Here is a 22837-nt window from a genome sequence, read left to right on the forward strand (position 1 = left end):
AAAGTGCATTGGAGAGGATGTGGGGCTGCAATGTTGTCTTTTTCTGCCACTGAGCTACGTAAAATAAGCTGCAAAAGGACGAAGTTTTGAGCCGAGTTAGGGAAAAAAAAGTATATTTTTCTGATTAATGTAATACGCCAGTGTAGCGATTTTGTTAACTCGATTTAAAAATGAGTCATATTCTAGTTTGTTTTGATTTCTTCGCCCCTTCAGACTAATGACGTATTCCCCCCCCCCTCCATTGAGTAGACGAGGCGCACGCTTTCTCCAGGTGAAGGATAATGATGGAGGAGGAGGAGGAGGAGGAAGAGGAGGAGGAGGGGGAGGAAGAGGAGGAGGAGATTGAAGATGAGCAGGAGGATAAGGATGAAGACAATGACGATAATGATAATAATGAGGAGGAGAAGGAGGGAGAGGCGGAGGCGGATGATGATGAGGAGGAGAAGAAGAAAAAAAAAAGAATATGATGATGATAATGAGGAGAAGGCGGTTCTAATAAAAGTAATCCGCCTAGCAACCAGGAGCGTTTAGGAATATTACAGGATATGGTTTTACTTTTAACAATGATATCGTTATGGAAATATTTTTAGGATGAATATATACATCTATCTGCACTTACTATGTTCCTCTATGGACTATTATTATTATTATTATCATTATTATTATTATTATTATTATTATTATTTAGCCTCCTGCTGCGGTTCGGGGCTATGAAGGTTTTTTGTAACAGTATCTTGTAAACACGCCTTCTTCAACTTGGGCCAGAGTTTTCAAGGTGGAAGTTTAGACCAATCCTTTGTTACCCCTTCTGATGAGGCTAATCTTTCGAAGCGTCAATCATATCTCCTGCTGGAATTACGAATAACGTGGAAACCAGTCACGTTATTGTATTGAAGTCTTTAACATATCTTTCCAAACCTTTGATTCCCCGTACTTCACTACAACAACTTCAATCAAATATCGTTTCCTACATCTGATACTTCCTACCGTCAGACAATGGCTTTTAGCTTGGTAAAATCCTCTGTTTTGTGTTTTTTACTCTAACACGGCTCAGATTTCCCTCCTTTTGACGAAAAAAAAAAAAAAAAAAAATGCTACGGCTGCACATCCTTTCTAAATAACTTTTTCGTGATTAGCATCGTATTCTACTGTTAATCTCTTGTTACATCTAAGCATTCAGAATGGACAGATGCTAATTTTAAGGCCAAGTTAATGTAAAAACAGTATAGTAGCTGGACCAAGACCCATATTCTCGTTGGTTAAAGAAGCCCACAATCACCTTTTCCTAAGCGAATTATTCTGTTAATTCCACCTTACTGTCCTCTTCTGTGTTACATAAATCCTCTCAATGTCGCCGTACTGTTTTTTTTTTTTTTTTTTTTTTTTTATAACAGAACAGAGGAAGGGAAAACAAATGAATAAAAAAAATAATCCATACACCAGATTACTGGTTAGACTTGAACAGCTGTAGGTTGAAGTTTGGAGGGAAACAAGTCTGGGGAAGCGAGATCCAAAGAAATGCAGTATGGGAAATGAAAGAATTCTGATAGGCAGAAATTCAGCAATATGGCTGAGTGACATTCCAGTCATGAGCGCCACCAGATGCCCGTGTAGCACGAGGGAAGGCATGGAGAGGTGGCACCATGGACGCAACTTCGACAGAGCATTTGCCATAATAATTTCTGTAAAATAAAGCAAGGGAGGCAAGATTCCTTCTTACTTGTAAGGGAGGTAGTTTATTTGTAATGGCAGGGTTGTTAATAATTCTAACAGCTTTGTTCTGAATTTTGTCTAGTTGTTTTAAGCAACCTCTCCACATCCATTCCACAAGGGTGAACAATATTCAAGCTGAGAGCGCACATGACTCTTATAAATCACAGTTAACTGCTCGTCAGTGAAGAAGTTACGGACTCTGTACATTAACCCATGTTTCTTTGAGGCGGTTTTAGCAAGTGATCTAACATGAGAGGTCCAGCTGAGGGCATTGTTAAGTGAGACGCCAAGAATTTCAATACTATTGGAGATGGGAATATTAGTAGTACTGAAGGTAATATACGAATCTGGCAAAATCTGTCTATTAGTAAATTGTATATATTTAGTTTTACTGGCATTAAATGAGACAAGGTTATTTTGTCCCCATTAATTGATCGTAGATAGGTCTTGATTTATGGTGATGGCTGTACTGAGTTGAGAGTTAGAGATATTAGACTTTGTAAATGGGATTTTGAGTGTGAATGAACTATGTAGTGTTGAGTCATCTGCATATAAATGGATGGGATTGTGGGTGACAGATAAGAGATCATTAATTTGAACCAGGAACAGGGTTGGGGCCAGAACTGATCCCTGCGGCACGCCGGAGTTAATTGAGTGGAAATTGGAATATACATCATCTACTTTTACTCTTATTTTCCTGTCACTGAGATATGAGGAAATCAAAGGAACAAAAGACGTTAGTCCATAGCAAGGGAGTTTGGACTGCAGGGAACGGTGCCATACTCTATCAAAAGCCTTAGAAATATCAAGGGCTACTGCATGAGTTTCTCCATGTAGGTCAATTGATTGATGGATGGTATGAGTTAGGAGATTGACTTTGTCAATGGTGGATCTTTCGTGGCGAAAACAATATTGTCTATCACTAATTAAGTTGTTGGATTCAAGATGTTTTACCGACAAGAATACGAGCCAGTATGAAAGTTGTCTCCAGCCCCTCCATTCAGAAAAACCTGAGTTAAATGAATTCCTCTTTGGACAAAAATAATAAAATACAATCTCGTCTTATCGTGGGAAGGTTAATATCATTATTATATTTCACTGATGTTAATATAAAACGATATTGATTTCATAAAAGAGAATATTTACCTCTTCAACACGAGGATAATATTTCCATACCCCTTTTCCTCTAACTTGGCCAAAGAATTGCCATCTCTCCATCTTAAATGCTCAGTTGTGGGATTACCTCTAGAATATTACGCTAAACACGAAAGAAGCTCCATGGTAACGTGGTTAAGCAGAAGTATTGCCCTATCATGCCACCGAGCTACGTGAAACAAGCTGCAAAAGGACGGATATTTGGGTCTATTTAAAGTAAAAATGAAAAAAACTGCTATGGCTGAAGTGTTAATGATTTTTCGTTTGCTAGTGATGTTGATATTAAAATGAGACGTATGCCACACAAGAGATTATTAGCATCACCAATACCAGTCCCTCCTTAGTATTCAAATATTCTTGGTTCATGCAGGGGATTTTATCCTGCGTGGGAGGCTCCTCTCGTGCTCTACTGGTTAATGGAGTCTTTGTCACCCCTGCGGCACGATAAACGAATAAATATAAGAATAAATAGATTAATAAACGGTACTACCTTACAAGTGGCCCTTTTTTTCTTTTTTTCGTCTAAATTCTGCCTCTCTGTGCTGGAGTTTACCATTTGCTAGAAGTGTCCTTAGTAATATTTATGGCACATATTAATACAAACGTATTCATTTTCGTTTCTGAAAGTGCTGGTAAATGCAGCAACGAAGGGGAAGTCTTTGTGTTTCTGTATTGTCTTTTGTTCTCACCCCAGCTCAAACTCGTTTAGGGTAATGTGCTCGCCCTTGATACGTTCATACCACCGTCTCCCAAATAAATAAATAAATGAATAAATGAATGTATTTATACAGTATATATATCCACAGTTTCTCTCTCTCTCTCTCTCTCTCTCTCTCTCTCTCTCTATATATATATATATATATATATATATATATATATATATATATATATATATATATATATATCCTCGCAGACAAATAAAACGAGAGACCGATATAACTCCCATACTTCCATTCAACCAGTCAGTGCTTGCCATGGAGGGTGGGGGAGATGAAATAGGGAATTTCGAAATTGGTGAAAAGAGATATGGATGACGTATGTGACAGGTGCAGTGACGGCTATTGTTATTTATTGCCACACACACACACACACACACACACACACACACACACACACACACACGAGCGATTCACAAGCATTTTTTACGAAGTCACTGTGGTCTTCATCGTCTGTAAACTACACACAGGAAACACTGGAATTAAATACTACAAAACAGTGATGGTGTGGGTTAGGGCAGGTTGTGTTGGGTCTCTGGTTTAGATTAGGTCTGTTGGTTAAAGGGAGTGAAAAGTTAGATCTGTTAGGTCTGGTTAGGTCTGGGAGTTAGGTTAGGATAGGTCTGGTTTATTTACGTTAGGTTAGGTTAGGTTAGTTTTGGTGAAGTTCAGTTAGATTAGGCTTGGATTGCTTAGATTAGGTAGGATCGATTTACATTAGTTATGGAAGTGTCTAAACAATTTTTCCTTATGTTTAAATCCTGTTACTGTGCTTGTAGCGGGGTTTGCCTTGATCACTATCGTTTTTGCCTAAATTCCCTCTCCCCAAACCCGGTTTCAATCGCGTTCCTGACCCTTGTCATGGGACGAAAATGGAAGACTAACACACAAGAGGCAGTAGATGGATGGCTACTATGGACCCTGGGAGGTACTACCGTGTGAGTGAAATGTGGCTATGAGCTTGATAATTATAATGCTTTTACTCTGAATTGGCACAGATTTTTGTCCTTTTGCAGCTTATTTCCCCTAACTCTGTGACGGAAAAAGACAATACACTGGCTCTACATCCTTTCCACAGCAATTCTTCTTGACTAGCAACATATTCTAGTGTTAATCTATTGCCACAACTCGGCATTCAAAGGGGAGAGATGGCAATTTTAGGCTAAGTTAGAGTACAAGGGGTCTAGCCACACTGTCATCACTCTTAGGCAGGTTATATTCAGTCATAAGTACAGTCATTCGGCAGTCCTAGCGTCAATGTCCAGCTGTAGATTCTCCCATTGTTACAGACTTTATTACGCCTCTCTAATGTCTTTTCCCAACAGCCTGCAGTAACTGTTGGGGAGTAATTAGTTAGTCTTGGCACTTGGTTTAGCTACCAGTAAAAAAAAAAAAAAATGTAATATGGTGAACCCCAATAAAGGGATTCTTTAAGAGGAAATATGGCGTAATTTTTATACTAGACTAGATGAAATAACATAACGAATGATTTACGCTGAATGTGATGCTCGGAATTATGCCACAAACAACAAGAGATTATAAAAAAATAAAAAGTATGATTCTTGAAACCAACTGAGACGTGGAGCAAAATTATACCAAAGACTATAGTTTCAACGTTCTCGCTCCTGCCTAAAAGGGAGGATGTGAGGCGGAAGAATGAAAATTACTTGTAAATCAGAAATACCTGGATTTATTTGTATATCAGAGAAGAGAGAATCAAAATTATCTTTACTGTAAACCAGAATAAGTGGAAAAAATATTAACTCGCGAATCAGGAAAGAATGAAGCAAAGTTAGTTTTAAATCAGAAATGGTAAAATCAAAATTAGCAGTAAATCAGAAAAAAATGGAGAAGAAGAATTAGCTGCAAGTAAGAAGAGGCTGAGGCAAAATTAACTGTAAATTAGAAAAGACTGAGGCAAAATTGGCTGTAAATCTGAAGAGGTAAAGCAGTTAGCTGTAAATCAGAAAAAAGTATAATGAAAATTAGTTGTAAATCAGAATAGGTAGAAGCATAATTAGCTGTAAAACAAAGAGACAAAGCAAATTTTGTCAGTTCTTTCACCTCTCTCCATTTACCATCATTCCCATTACAGATACTACGATTTTTGCCTATTTTAGCCAGCACTTTTTCGTGACTAGGACAATCCTCTGTTTACCTTAATTTGGGACATATTTTTGTCCTTTTGCAGCTCATTTCCCGTAGCTCAGTGGCAGAGTAAGACAACACAGTGGCTCTACATCCTTTCCACAGCACTTCTTTATGAGTAGCACCATATTCTACTGTTAACCCACTATCACAGCTCAGCATTTAAGATGAAGATATGGTAATTTTTGGCCAAATTAGAGTATAAAGAGTGAAGTATCATATTCTACTGTCAAAACTCAGCATTCAAGGTGGAGAGATGGCAATTTTAGGCCAAGTTAACATGAAAAGAGTACAGGGAATTAATGGACGAGCTGAATGCCAACTGACCTGTAGGGTGGTGGTGGATGGGTCGAGGGTGCGGCCATATCGCAGCTCGCCAAACACCCAGTCTTGGATGACTCGCTGTACAAGGGGGCTGTAGGGGTCCACCAGGCGAAGAGACGTGATGTTCGTGCCCCCGTGTCGAAAATCCTCGAGATCTACTGTGTGAAGGTCCTGGAATAAGTGAGTGAGAAGTTATACCACCTCTTCACGCATACACACAGCCTAACCTAATCTAACTTGCACTAACCTATCCTAACTTGTCTTGCTCTGTCTTCGAGATCTACCACATGCAAGTCCTGGGATAAAGTGAGAAAGACTTTATAACATCTCTTCGAACATACACAACCTAACAGCCTAACTTGCACAAACCCAACCTAACCTAACTTATCTTTACCTAATCTACCGTAACCTCGGCTTACATACAGTATCTTGCTTTATCTTCAGGCTCTAACCTAACCTGCCCTACCCTACCCATATCTAACTAATCAAAATTAAACTAAGCTAATGTAACCTGATGTCATTCATTCTGATCTAGTAAAACCTAAAATAACCTAATCTAGCATAGCCAGACAACTCAACAGTTTCTAACCTAACCTATACCAACCCAACCCTAACCTAACCAAGGGAAAAAACTAACCTAACTTAACCTAACCCAACCTAACCTAACCAAACCAAACCTAACCTAACCTAACCTAGCTTAACTGAAGGAACAATGGCTGTAATGATCATATCCCTAGGTAAAATATAGCCTTCGGTATACACGTCCAGTAATATGTGTAATATTTTGATCTTACATAACTTTTTCAGTCTTAAAGAATTAGAACAAGGATAAACCTGGAACCAGATCTGATCTAACTAGTGCTGACCTGACCTGAAACGCAGCACACCACTTGGGCATACATAAAATTAAAAAAAAAAACAACAACAACATAGCCCCAGAGATAAATTTAAATCAGTTAGGCATTAAACGCAAGCCCTGGAAGAAATAGAAATCGATGTTGGTAGTCTGTCCTCTGATGTGCTTACTATATTCCCGTCCCGTCATTTCATACCAATTACTAGGACTGACATAAACATAATTAAATCAATGCAGTTTTCACACTTTCCCCTGCATTGCTTTAAGGACAGACACGCCTTCTGCTTTCTGCTTGGCTAGATGGTAAAAAGTTAATTCTTCTCCTGAGTCCAAAGAAAGGCTAGTGTTTAAAAGAAAGTCAGTTTTGAGCTGGACCCATGAAACACTGTCTGAAGCCAGGAAGAGCCGCGTTCATGAGTAGGGATACACACCTGCTTGTATCATCTACTGTAGCGTGCACTGCTGGTGCACTGATCGTCAGTGCATCAAACAGTAAACGAAATAGTTCAGTATATCACCAACATTGGACACTATGGCAGGCAAAAAGGGTAGGTGTGTATCCTTCCTCATGAACACCACTGTATTTTTAGGTGGTAAGTGTAAATCTCCATACACACTGGCTGGGGTGGGGTGAAGTTGAGCTGTGTGTTTTTTTTTTTTTTTTTTTTAACATACAACCAAAACCTGAAATGATGAGCGGATTTAACATTTTTGATTCCCCTGATAATTGAGTCTGTCTGTCTGTCTGTCTCCCTGTCTCTCTCTCTTATAATGGTTACCCGTACCCGCCCCGAAGGGGCTTGGGGACGGGTATTGTTTTCATTCGGTTTGTCTGTTTGTTTGTCTGTCTGTCTATCTGTCCGTCTGTCTGTCCGTCTGTCTGTTTGTTAGCAACTTTACTCGAAAACTACTGGTGCAATTTTGGCTACAGTAACAGCGATAATGGGCTATGACTTTCTGATCACCTGAATAAATTTTGGGCCAGATTGGGCCAAGACCCAGGCTGTAGGCTAGGCCCCCCAAAATGTTTTTTTTTTTTTTTGCCATAACTCCTTTCAAATTCGTCATATCAACACGAAACCAAAACCTAAAGGTGTATCTTTCAAATTTGCATCCTATAACATGCCTCATTACATCAGGGGGGCACCCCCCCCCAGTTAGCGGTAGGGGGGTCAGTGTCAGTTGGGTCGGGCCTAAAATTTCAAATGGGCATAAAATCGTCAATTTTCAACCGATTTACTCCAAAATTGATATACGACATCTCTGACTAGATATCGTGTTGTGTTTATACTTCACCACTAAAATGCATGCCAGGGGCGGGTTTACTGTACCCGGCACCGCGTCTTGTTTTTCTTGCGCTCATCAGGATAATTATATCTACTTTTGTCCCTGCCAGAAGGACAAAATCTTCTATGGATGTCAAATGGAAGATGACTTAGGTCCGTATTGTCATCGCGTAAAGAAGCTCCCTAGCACATTTTCCTAAGAGATTTATGTTGCTTATTACTTCTTATTAACCTCTTCTGAGTTGTTTTAATAATTCAGATAGCATCATGATCACAATTAACAATACACAAATTGACACTAACTAGCCGTATCCAAAAATGATTGGCTATGGAAGAGGTGTTGGGGAGCTTCCTTAATCGACTGCGCGAGGGCTGTTACGCAGAGGAGTTATATATCTCAGCGTCACAATATTCACTCAAGATACGGCTGGGAGTGGCGATGTTACGGCCAGGTCCCTAGCTGTACTTTTGGGTACACTGGGAAAATGAGAAACAGGCTTTGTCTAAAGGTCTGATCAGGCCGAGAATTCAACGTGGGTTCTTACGGTCAGGAGCTCCCAGCATAATTATGGACGGTTACTCTCTCTCTCTCTCTCTCTCTCTGACACACACACACACACACACACACACACACACACACACACACACTGTATATTCTTTCTCGCTGATTTCAAAATCACATTGCTGTTTATAGAGCAAATAATACGAGAACTACCCGTAAAACTCAATCTACTGTATCTGTCTATTGTCAGACGCCATAATCGTGTAAGGGGTGGCCACAGACAAATCGCCTCCATGTCATCCTGTCCCCTGCCATTTCACCTCACTCCCCCAGTTTGCACCCACTCTCTCACATATAGCTCTCCACTCCATCCCTCCATCCCATCCACGGTCTCCCCTTCCCTCTCCCCACCTCCATCTCACTCATATACACTCTCCTCGTTAGTCTTTCACTCTCCATCCTCTCCGCATGGCCAAATCACCTCAGTGCATTTTTGCTAACGCTTCCTATCACATCCACATCCACACCAAAACGTTCCTTCACTTCCTTATCCAAGCTTCACTTCCATACTTCAGAATAGGTATCGCAATACTATCATGTAGCGATTTGTTTACTTCCATGCTGACTTCCCTGTTTCTTATCACTGCATTCAGAGAACCAACAACTTTCTTCCTTGTTTCACCCTTTCAAGCACTTCATCCTCCACACTTCCATCCTTAACTTATCACACTGCCCAAGTACTTAAATGCATTCATATTTTCCATTTCTTCATCATCCAACCTCACCGTTCATGCAGTAACTTCATTTCTCTCAAAGGCCATAACTCTACTCTTCCCCACATTCACCTTTAGATTCCGTTTCTTACACACTCTCCCAAACCCATTCCCCAAGCCTTGCAGTTCCCCTTCGTCTTCACTCAACAATACAGTATCATCTGCAAACAACAGTACAGAGAGTTTCCAAACATTGCCTTCTTTCATTAGGGTAGCTCCAACATCCACTACTCTACCTTGTACCTCTTTTATAACTCCATCCATATACAGACTGAACAACCATGGAGACATGACACATCCCTGTTTCAGTCCAACATTCAGATAAAAGTAATGGCAATAATAATCCGGCCTGGAGGTAAATGCATATTAAAGAAATTAAAAGATGTCTGAAAAAAGCATAATATTATAGAAGACGATGTTGAGTATTTTTAAGCATAAATGGCTCTGCACGGAAAATGTAAGAAAAAATGAACCAAAAAATTTCATGTAAAGAAAAAAGTAATCGATTGTTATTTATTTATTTATTTTTTTTTTACATATGGAGTAAGAACACTGCAAAGGACAGCATTTGTCTTGTGATAAGCTCAGATGATAATGCCCTTCATGATAAGCAACAGTACCAAACGAATTCTCTACAGCTTTTCTTAAATTAGAGAATAACACACACACACACACACACACACACACACACACACACACACACACACACACACACACACACACACACACACACACACACACACACACACACACACACACACACACACACACACACACACACACACACACACACACACACACACACACACACACACCATAATTTGTCTTCTGTGGAACAGAGGATGGTAAACTGTTGATTAATGAAGTGACAGGAAAGGAAATACAAGAATATCTTGAGAAAATCTATCTATCTATCTATCTATTTTCGGGTGCCTTAATTTCGAAAGGGATGTCCACAAACAAATCGAATCCACGTCATCCTGTCGTCTACCATTTGGCTGCCTCCCTCCAACTCACTTTCCCTCTCTTCTATATCTCTCCAATTCATCCCTCCAGCTCAACCTTGGTTTCCCTTTACTCCTCTTCCTCTCCACCTCACTCACATGCACTCTTCTAGTCAGTCTCACATTCTCTACCCTCTTCATATGGCCAGACCATTTCAAAGTATTTCTCCTAATACTTTCAATCACATCCACATAACACCACATCTTTGCTTCCTTTTTTGTCTGTCTGTCTCCCCATGCAGCTCCACATCCTCTATAACTCACTTCCACGGCTCTCACTCCTGACTTGTGTCCTACCAACAGGCTCTATGCTTCACTTCCATTCGTCAGAGCTGGAATAATAATACTGTCACCCACCATAATAAATAACCTTGATCAGAATTCCTTGTGATCTCCCAGAATGGTATCGACAAGAAACTTTTTTCTGTTCATAAGATTTACAGCAAATTATAAACTGTATTTTTATTACAGGAGTTGAACAGAGGAAGCAAAAACAAATTGAATTTTAAAAAATCCATACACCATATTAACGATGTCCTTCATCCGTTAAAAAAATGGCAACAGTTGGACATGAACGGCTGTGGGTTGAAGTCTGGGGGATAGTAATCTGGGGAAGAGTTCCAAAGAGACGCAGTTCGGGGAATAAATGAAGACAGATATAACTATGAAAAGCACCTAGTCTACAGAAGCTTATTAACGTGTCACCAATTCGTATATGAAGTGATAAAAAAGAATGTCATTAATTACCACTCAGATGTCTTCAGAATTAAGAGGTATAACGGAAAAAAAGATCCGATTTATATGAAAGTAACTTGTTCCCTGGTCAGCATGATCTTATGACAATTAGCAAGGGGTTCGTAACATTGAATCGTGCCGGGTCATTTTATTGGTTATGATTAAAAACATACACGATGATCGAGGCCCGTATTTTCGTCGGTTAAAGGAGCTCCGCAATACCTTTCCCTAGGCGATTTATTTTGCTTAGTGTACCTTTCTGTCCTGTTCTGTGTTATATTTATTTTGCTTAGAGCACCTTAATATCCTATTCTGTTTTACATAAATCCTTTCAATAACTACATACTCTGAATCAAGAGCATACAAGAAGATATTAACTAGCCATATCCAAAAATAAATCGATTTGGAAGAGGTGTTAGGGAGCTTCCTTACCCGGTGAGAGGACGCTCCCTGGATTTAGAACAGAACCTGACGTCCACTACTTGGGTTTTCCGGAAGCACTATATAAAATTCTTCGTATAAAAATAATAGATCACACACACACACACACACACACACACACACACAAACACACACACACACACACACACACACACACACACACACACACACACACACACACACACACACACACACACGCACACACACACGGGATCAGCAATAAATCATGTTCATGGATCGCTGACTGCCTAACCTAAGTGAATCACCTATGTCTGCATTGCTTTTCATATACCTGTACGTCGTAACTCAGTTAATTTAAGTAGGCGGATATTATCGTCCTTTTGCAGCTTTTTTCATGTAGTTCAGTGGCAGAATAAGATAAGGCTACGGCTCTACATCCTTTACACAGCACTTCTGCATGACTAGCATCATACTCGAGTGCTAATCTATTGTTACAACTCTGGATTTATAATGAGATGTCAATTTTAGGCCTGGTGTGAGTAAAAATAATATAGAGAGAGTTTTTTTTTCTTTTTGCACCTTGTTTCACGTATCTCAGTGGCAGATAAAGACAATACTGCAACTCTACACCCTTTTCATGACACTTCTTCGTGACTAGCACTATAATCAAGCGTTAATCTCTTCTTACAGCTCAATAGTCGAGATGGAGAGATGGCAATTTTACCCTTTGTTCAAGTGAGCGGCGTATGGCTCGGTGGTAAAGGTCCATCCTATCGAAATTTACGTTCTGATATGGTAGGCTATTCACTGCAATGGTCAACAGGAGATACATTGGTGCTACAGTCGGTGAATGGATGGTTTCTAATTTATCACTGCAGTTTTGGTACTCTTCTCGTTTTCAGATATTTATGTTTATAATTTTTTGCCCCATGTAACACCGCTGATGCGACGCCATGAAAGCATCAATTATTAAAGCAGTTAGCCAGGCAGGCAGGCAGACAGGTAAGTGCGTAGGTAGGCAGGTAGGTAGACAGGTAGTCAGGTAAGCAGGAAGGGAGGAAGGCAGGTAGGTAGGTAGATAGGTAGGTAGGTAGGTAAGCAGGAAGGGAGGAAGGTAGGTAGGTAGGTAGGTGGGTAGGTAGGTGGGTAGGCTGGTAGGTAAGTAGGTAGGTCAGTGGGTACATCGATACGTAGACAGGTAGGTAGGGAAACAGTCACCCATGTATGTAGGCAGCCAGAGAAGTAGGTAGGGAAGTAGGTGTATCTGTAGGTAGACATGAAAGCAGTTAGGATGGGAGGGAAGGGAACAAGCAGCCCTACAGGTAAGCAGGTAGATAAGTAGGCAGAAGGGAAGGTAGGTAGGTAGGTAGGTAGATGAATAAGTACACGAAAAGGAAGACAGACAGTTAGACAGGAAAATAATGTCAGTCAGTCAATGAAATATGCTATCAGACAGGTAAGGAAATAAGGTGTCAATCAGTTCCACAATACGCTATTATTATAACTAGGTCAACACTGCATTATACGCTTTATAACTAAATCAATTATTCGTCCATTCTCACAATAATATTCACTGCCCCTCGCCTCAGTTCACTCACTCACTCACTCATTCACTCGCTCACATCATCGTTTCACAATATCCAGCATCATTTTTGCCTACGAGAGAGAGAGAGAGAAAGAGAGAGATAGAGACAGACAGACATACATACATACATACATACATACAGACAGACAGACAGACAGACAAACAGAGAGAGAGAGAGAGAGAGAGAGAGAGAGAGAGAGAGAGAGAACCTACTGCTTCCAAAAGACAAGACAAATCAGGAAGGCAAATTCAATATCAGTTCACTTTCAGATGCGTGGACTCAGCACAGAAGGACGAGGGAGAACTCTATCAGAATCATATGCCTTACTGGGAACAGAAAGTACATGGTTTGCAGAAATTTTCTTTCGCTGTGGTGTATGCACATGTATAATTCATTCATGTAAACACTGTCAGACACTATCAAACATTATAAGATGAAAGTCAGGCAGCCTACCACTGTACCATAGCCAGGTAGAAGTGTCATCAAGTTGCTACATGCTTATAACCACGGTACCCCACCTCCACCTATGGCATGAAGGGAAGGGGTAATCCAGTCCCACTCAGTCAAGTAGATGTTATCAGTCTCATCCAAAACATATCCAATAGATTTCTTCAACTTAGAAAAATCCAGAAAAGTTAGATTAAAACATTACATTTAATAAACTTGTCTTATTTATTAGTAGCCCAAAGAATCTATCAAGACCAACACCAGATGGTTTTGGTCAGTCGAGAGCAATCCAAGCCTCAAAAGGGTAATGTCTTGCATGGAGAAATTTCATTGCATTTATTGGAATTTGGGGAAGTACTGAACGTTTTAGAACGGCATCAGCTACACAAGTAACGTATTAAAGTGGCACAGGAACCAGCCAGTAATCGTGTGTTTAAAGCTGCCTGCCTGGGAAGCGAACACAAAAAAGGCCACGAGAATCACAGACCTTATTCAATGAACTTTTTTACTATTAATCCTTACGCGTCAACATGTCTTTACCAAGCTGAATAAAATCGCCCGGTGTAGGGAGGATATAAGAGCCTGAAGGAAGCACAAATATAATGGACAAGGGGTCGGTGGATAATGCATATGGACAGTAGAAGGTGAGGAAAAAATAAAGGCTGCAAACATCGACTGGCGGATAGGCTACACAAATATATCAGAATAATTTTTCAGTTTCAGTAGATACTTAAAAATACTAAATTATAACACACACACACACACACACACACACACACACACACACACACACACACACACACACACACACACACACACACACACACACACACACACACACACACACACACACACACACATTAAATCTGCCATGAGATCAATAACTGCAACTCTCTTTCCGTGTTTTATAACATGCCTGCGCTCTTTTAAAAAATACACATTTATTTTTACAATATCCAGACTAATTAACTGGCTATCATTTAACTCCTTCAGCCCACGATTTTTTTCTAAATTCTTGTCACCCTCAGAAGATTTTAACTGTGGAGAGTAACTGGTAATTACGTGGATATAATTGATCCCATTAACCCCTTCACAGCCTGACGTCTTTATCGGTGCTGAAATGAAGGAGTGAGACAAGATTAGCTTTTACTTCGCCGGAAATAATCGGGTTAACAGCTTCCGGTTAATCCATACAGTATGATGACGTGCTTTAACTCTATATTATTACCCCGTCATGGCGGTTTGAGGCAGATCTGGGGGACCTCTTGTAGTGAATGAAAAATAAATGCTGTCTCTAATCTTCCAAGTTCGAAAATGATAAATAATGGTGAGCCAAGTAAGCAAAACACGTCACAGGCCAAAGAGTTAAGAACGCCATATTCATTCTCTTGTAGCTGGTTCACCTGTGGCTATATCTACATCCGCAAATTCGAGCATGAAGGCGTCTGGCAATAGACAGACAGAATTCGAGGAGTCACACCTGCGATTAAAGGCTATAAAGGTAAAGATAAAGAGCAGGTGGGAGAGGAAGGTTAGGGTGGCTGGCTTTGTTGCGGGAAAGATTGGGTTATATGAGCGACTGAATAGATAGATCAATCGATCGATCGATAGATTTGGATGGATGGTTGCATAGACAGAGACTGAGAGAAAGATAGACAAAAGAAATAGATAGACAAACAGAGACAGACGGACATACAATAGATAGATAAATAAACAGACATGCAAATAGATAGACAGATAGACTGAAAGATAGATTATTGGATGGATGGACAGACAGACAGACAGAAACAGAGAGAGTGAAAGATCAGTAGATAGATGGACAGATAAGTGGACTAACAGAGAGTTTAGTAGGTAGGAAGGCATTTTGGTAGACAGATATTCCGACTGATATGGTAGGACGAGTGTGGTAGGACGAGAGGCAGCAGGCGTGGGAAGATAAGTTTCGCAGGATATTTTTGATTCCTGAGTATGTAGGTAAGTATGTATGTATGTATAAAAACATGTATATATGTACGTATTATTTTATGCAAGGAAGAAGGAACTACAGACCAGAAGCCTGTAAATTGTTCCCTCCAGGAAAAAAAGATAAGAGAGAGCCAAATTCAAGATCCGTTCATGTCGAGATGCCTGGACACAGTGTGTTTGAAAGACTGGAGGTCATAAGCAGTAGTAAATACAGACCAAGGGACCCAATTCCAGAGTTGACCAGTTGCATACATGAATGACTAGGAGTAACGGTTATTTCTTGCAATAGAGAGTTGGACAGAAAATGGATGTATAAAAGCATATACCGGTATGTATATATGCATGGATGAATGGATGAATGGGCGGATGCATGATTGGATGAATGGATGAATGGATGAATGGCTGAAAGGATGGATGTATGGAGGTCAGATAGATAGTGTAAATACCGAGATAGATATGCTTCTTGTATGACACAGTGTACGTACCAGTGAAGTGATGAAGTAGTTGTGGTAGGAAGTCATCATGCCAATCTGCTGGGCCTGCTTGAGCACAGTGAAGATGTTCTCTCTCTCCACGTCCAGCACGACGTGGGTCACGCCGGCTAATTTGGCTTCCTTCAGCATCGGTCTGGGTGAGAGAGAGAGAGAGAGAGAGAGAGAGAGAGAGAGAGAGAGAGAGAGTTAATAAATAGTTACCAACCATTATCACCTAACAGAACCTAATTTCAGCAACTCTCACTCTCAAAATAAGAAATCCAAGGATGAACCCACATTCGTCCTAAACCTGTGATGGGCACGAGTAAAGTAAGCACAGTTTCGCTGAAGGTTCAAAGCTGTTCATGAAGCAGCACCAATTCTATGCTTCCCTTCCTACTGAATGTAATGTGTTTGGGGTAAGTGTGCTGGTCAATAGTGCTAAGTGTTTTCTAGCTCCGTAAATGCTGCCAATCACTCCTTACTCTGTACAACTCACTCAAGATGGTTGATCAGTTTCGAAGCCTTGTCTCGAAGCACAGGACTGTGTTCTCCTTGGATTCGGATGTTTTCTAGGAGTGACACTTTAACAGCCTCTTGCTACGTAGATATTAAAAGCATAAGAGTAACCTACAACGAAAGAGCAGTCTATAATATGCAAAATTTCTGGTCAAGAAAGTGATACCAGTAAGTCTCATAGGTTAAATAATATACTGATAATGGTAATGGAATGTAGCTCGAAACCTGAAGCTTTGGCCAGGCAAAACTAACTTCCAATCCCGACCGAGTGTGATACCTAAATCTATGAATCCTGTGACGTTTTTCTTAGTTATTTGTTTTTGCTGCCACACGATTTTAATATGCATAGGGGAGACTTTCTGAGCTAGAAGGGTTAGAGACAACCTTAATTTTATCCCAGCACAACTATTCTTAAATAACTGAAGAAAATCATCCGGTGGTACCCTAATAATGAATGTGAAATACATAACCTGGGTGAAAAGTTAATTGAGCAAAATAATGCGTCTGATTTAACATATATGGATAATTTATAAACTCGTGCAGAACCTCCGCATACTGTTAAGTGTCAGCATTTTTTATTTAAATTGCTATTTACACACACACACACACACACACACAGGACTTGTTTTGTGAGAATAAGTAAAATCTACCACGCTTCAGAACAGATCCTGTGAGACAGTCTTTAATTCCCCTCCCACTTCGATAAGAACACCAAATTTGACTCACTAAACTTATATGTATTTAGTCACCATATACAAAGTGGAATAAAAACTCTAGGTGATACAAAAATAGACATATTGTTCATATATTACAGAAGGTGTGGAAAATGTTATGTTTGTACTGTTTTTTTGTGTTTGTAGTGCAGTAATGTGTGTGTGTGTGTGTGTGTGTGTGTGTGTGTTTTACCTGTAGTCCTGTGAGCGTGGTAGCTGGCGTAGTGATATTTGCCATGTCTGGTTCTTAAGAATTTCCTGAGTTCTCACCAGACCCTTGTTGTTCTCGTAGATGATGCACAGTTTCTTCCAGCCCAGGGTCATGATGACGTCCATGTATGCCTGATATAGCAAGTAATTATTGTTATTATTATTATTATTATTATTATTATTATTATTATTATCATACTGCAACTATTACTACTCCTGCTCCTACTGCCACTGCTATTACTACTACTAACATTATTATTATCATTATTATTGTTATTATTATTATTATTATTATTATTATTATTATTGTCTCGAACGATATTGTAGTGAAACTCTTACATGATACTCTATATAAATATTTGGTTCTGAGGATGACACCTACAGGTTTCAACAGTCATTAAAACATATCCTCCTTCTCATCTTCCTCTCTCACACAATCATTGTCATCGTCATCATCATTATCATTGTCATCATCACCATCATCATCATCACCATCTAGAAAGCAGAAAGTATGAAAGTGTGAGAACTATGAACAGCATGCCTGCGGAGTGAGTCATACAAATATTCACACATCATTCAGGCTCTCAAAATCCAAGATATTAATGCGAGTGTATTTCAGAACAAAGCCTGAATTATAATGTGGACTGCGATGCCGACTACAGAAAAAATGATAAATTATACTTCACTCCTAACTACATCATTTTTATTGTAACTGGGCCTAAAATTGCCATACTCCATCTTGAACACTGAATTATAACAATGTATTAACACTTGAAGTTGGTGATAGTCACGAGGAAGTGCTATGGAGAGAATGTGGAGCCCAAGCACTGTCTTTTTTTTTTTTTTTCTGCCACTGAGCTACGTGAAATACGCAACAAAACTGATGAAAATCTGAGTCAGTTTGAGATGAAAGATAGATAATATTGAAATTGTTTGAGTAAGTCCCCTGTATAATTATCTTTCAAGGTTTATGCTTGCTGTTAACTCCTTCATCCCTGGGGTGGGATACTGGGACACATTTACGACTGATTCTCTGTTGTAACTTGGCCTTGTTTTTGCAGAAGGGGCAAGAAATGGAGAGGGCCAAGTGTTCCCATGACTTCTGTTCCTCCTACAAAAAGCAAGTCTGAGCTACGAGAGAAAAGTTATCATTGTTTATATCTGCATTGTGCAGGAGGGACATGGAGAGGAGGGTGTATAATATCCTGACGTCTCTCTATCTTCCTGCAAAAACAAATACAAGTTATAAATAAAGCTTCCATTGTCAGTATGTTCAGAATCCCACCCCTTGAGTGTTGTATTTTTTATATCCTTCCTGTATTCAGGTTACAGAAGGGAGCTAAATACATTGGACGGCATAGAAGGGTGAAGATACAACTTGACTCAATATGCGTCCTAAGTTAGTGTTAAATCCCACCTAATATGTTAATGTAAGATGAAAGTTAATTACAGAAAACATCATTGCAGTGAAGGGTGACAGACATACCTTGGATTGCATAGATGGAGGAGGATACAAGTTGACTGAATATGCATCATGTGTTAGTATAAAGTCCTGTATGTTCTCTATATGTGGGGATAAAACAATCAAATACAAAAGTTGTAGTGGTTATTGTGTTTAAATAAACTCACCTTGGATACTGTAGATGGAGAAGGATAAAAGTTGCCTCAATTTGTGTCACCTGTGAGTCTAACGCACCATCTGCTCATATTGTTGGTGAAGAGGAATTTAATACAGAGGACGCTGTTGTACTGGAGGAGGTTAAACACACCTTTGATAGCGTAGAAGGGTGAGGGTACAGGTTGACTGAATACCCATCGTGTGCCAGTCTAAAGTCCCATCTGTTCTCTATGTGTGGGATCTCAAGGGTGTCGCAGATGGACTGAACGTGAGCTGATGTGTGTGGAGACTGAGGCCCAAAGATGCCTGCCACACCGCTCTGCAGCAGCGAACACACTGAAAAAAAAGAAGGAATTTGATGGAGGCAAGAGTGAAATGAGACTTAACAGGAGAGTGTGTGAGTGAGGTGGAGGGGGAGAGGAGTGGGGGAGACCATGGATGAGATGGAGGGATGAGGAGAACAGGTTTATGAGTAATGGTGGTGTGAGCTGAGGAAAAGGCAGGTTGATGGCAGAGAAGAGCAAACACACTGAACAGACTTCAAAATAAAACATAAGGGGATTGATAGGTGGGTAGATGGATAGACAGACTGATGGACCGATAGATAGAATAGAATACAAAAAGATGCTAGTTAGAGCAAATACAGCGAATACACTTCAAAAGAACATAAGAGGATTTCGTTGGGAGAAAAATAATCTTCCAGCGACAACAATGAAAGATAACAGACATTTGTAGCGGTGAACACACAGATGGGAGATGCAGGTATGATAAAAGTATGATTGAGTTGGGATAAAATGTTAGAGCTGTCTGACCATGGAAAGGCTAACTGTTCCAATTAATGACACAGCTTAATCACACACAAATAGGTGTTATGGGCAAAAGAGAACTGCTATCGGTGTGGTAATGATGTGTCCTGATGCAAAAGGCCTCTAGGCTCATTATTAGTCATAGGCAATTTGGATGGACTTAAGGTAGATGCATTAAGTGGGAATATGTTTTCACTACAAACCTCTGTGTATGGTATTGTCCTTTTTTGTTCTTTATTTTTTTTTTTTGCTACCCTCTCACTGTTTAATTCAGCTCTTGGTAAAGCTATGTATTGTTATCACTGTGACGTTCATTGTCCAGGTGGAGGGATTTTGTAACATTTTCAAAAAGTTGTTTATGGGGCAGGTACAGCAATTTCGGGCCGACTTGGACCCCTGTGCAGATGTACATAAAACCCTATATATAAACTGTGGTGTTCGTCCTCAATCCATAGCTGGTGCTGGAGTGAGGGGGCCTTCGTGTGGTGGCACCGATATAATTGAGCTGGGCCACTGCCAGGTTATACTAACGTCTCTCAACTGCCTCCCTATCCCCCGAAAGTAGAGTGATGAGCTGTAGGACAATTTCAGCCTGCAGTCCACTGGGTTCACATTCAGATGAGCTTGGGGTTGCTACTACTACTACTACTATTACTACTACTACTACTACTGCCGCTGCTGCTGCTGCTGCTGCTGCTGATGATGATGATGATGATGATGATACTACTACTACTATCCATACTCAATGTGTGTCAAAGGTGGTGCGAATTTGTGGCTTTCCCATTTTTTTAGTTTTGTATTTTTTCCTTGGAGTGAACAATCTTGCGAACCTCCCTTGCCAACTTTCGAACTCCCCTGATGGTGTATTCCTTACTGTGAATATGACCAGTCGCCCAACCACTTTAAGGTCTCCTCAGAAGTACATGAAGTCTGTCTGGGGGAGTAGGTGTTGAAGATGATGTGCTGAATAGTGATAAAATTACCCTGAGGTGATAAGGACACGTGGAGAGAAAAGAGAGTGACAGACTGAACAGGGAATTATATAAGTGAGTGTGGTGGAGGAAGAGGGAAACCAGAAATGAGGGGGAAGGATGTACTGAAGAAAGAGGTATGTGAGCGAGAGTGATGTGGGATGGAGGAAGGCGGCATGATGGCAGAGGAAAGAGCGACATGGACAGGGCCACCGCCGAATTAATTCTTCTGGCTATAGATCGATAGATGGATAAATACAGACACACAGCAAGGCACACAGATAGATAGATAGTAAAAGATAGACAGACAGATAAATAGAAAGACAGATAGACTGTAGTGAAATGGTTAGACTGAAAACTGTTTATATATGAAAATATGGTACTTATTTGGACCTTTTTTGGACGATTACTGCTGGTGCTGGAGTGCCACGCCTCCATGTGGTGGCACCGACATAAACAGAACTGCACCACTGTCTGGCTATCCAAACTTTCCTCAACTCCCTCCCTATCCCCCGAAAGGAGGATGGTAAGCTGCAGGAGGAGGACGACTACAGCTTGAAGTCCACTGGGTTAGCGTTTTAAACGAATCTGTGGCTACAACAACAACGACAACTACTATTACTACAATTACTACTGCTACTGCTACTACTACTACTACTACAACTAGTGCTGCTGCTGCTGCTACAACTGCTACAGCTGTTCATATTTGTTAAAAATGAACAGTTTTCAAAATCTTTTTACTGAAAAAATATTAACATGTAATAGGCGTCCACGCTGAAAGTGTGGAACCTGTTTGAGCGAGCAAGCGAGCAAGTCAGGCAGTGCTGAATTTTGTCTCATGTGGCTCATCATCTTCCTCTGATTTCCTGACCTGAAAATACTAAAAAGAACTTATCAGATTACACCAAAAATATTCTCTCACACTTCCTAAAACCAATGCTCCTCTTGTATTAATTATAGGTCTAGGGTTGGGATCTAGCAGGTTAATAATGACTGCTTTTTGCACACTCACAAAAATTACTTTCATCAAATCTCTCAGTACGCTCGGATTCGAATCAGAAATCAGAAATTCGGCGTTTCTCTCTTCGATCAGGGTATTGTATAAGTTTGACTTAGATTCAGTCAAAAATCCTCCCCCTCAAAAAAACAAAAAAAAATATTATTTGTTTTGAAAAGGCAAAACCTGGTTGCTCTCAGCAATCGTCTGCTGCGCTATTCACGCAACCATAGTCCGTTACTTCCTGCGCAGCCGGCTGTGACGCTAATCTGCCTTACAAAAAATCGTTTCCTCGATTTACGGGAAAACTATTGGGAATTACGGGTTGTCTATGAAATGAAAATAATTGAAGGTTTTAATGCGATTTCCAAATTGGTGTCTATTTTTCTTGTGACTTCAAAATTGGCAGAAATATCCAAAAAAGTTCGCTACTGTACTACAGAGTTTTCTTCCCGACCCCTGCCCCCATTTCTTGTTGATGCGATAAATCTTTCGCTCGGGTACATAATTATGTCGGGGTCCAAACTGTAACTAAATTGGTGTTCTCGCTCACTTCGCTCGCTCGAACAGTGATACAATAATGATGATGGTGATGGTAATGGTGATGACGACGGCGACAACTAACACATTAATAAACCAGAAAGCGCTCTCAGAGCATATACCTCCACAAATGCCATGGCCAAGAGAAAGGATCCGGATCGGGATCCGTGGATATAGGATCCGGATGAGGATCCGCCCAAAATTTAATCAATTCTTTCTTGGTCCATGGCCTACCTTTCCACAAAATTTCATTGAAATTCATTGAGAACTTTTAGAGATATTGTGCCGGATACTCTGGATCCGGATCCGGATGGCCACAAAATTAAACATTTTTTCCTTGGCCCATGGCCCGCCCTTCCACAAAAGTTCATCAAAATC

General features: G+C 40.2%; 1 protein-coding gene across 1 annotated transcript in view; it reads right to left on the reverse strand.

Annotated features, from left to right (window-relative positions):
- Positions 1–17506: 17506 nt before the first annotated feature.
- Positions 17507–22837, reverse strand: part of LOC145405497 (glutamate receptor ionotropic, kainate 2-like) — a 128373-nt gene continuing 123042 nt past the window's right edge. The window contains exons 3-4 of the mRNA XM_080276846.1: positions 19297–19481; positions 17507–17659 (exon numbers count right to left, since the gene is read on the reverse strand). Coding sequence (XP_080132972.1) covers positions 17507–17659; positions 19297–19481 — 338 coding nt within the window. The remainder of the gene's footprint in view (positions 17660–19296; positions 19482–22837) is intronic.

Source organism: Coenobita brevimanus, chromosome 67 (assembly GCF_032717465.1).
Source record: "Coenobita brevimanus isolate Jiangsu-jjx chromosome 67, ASM3271746v2, whole genome shotgun sequence".
NCBI classification, from domain to species: Eukaryota; Metazoa; Arthropoda; class Malacostraca; order Decapoda; family Coenobitidae; genus Coenobita; species Coenobita brevimanus.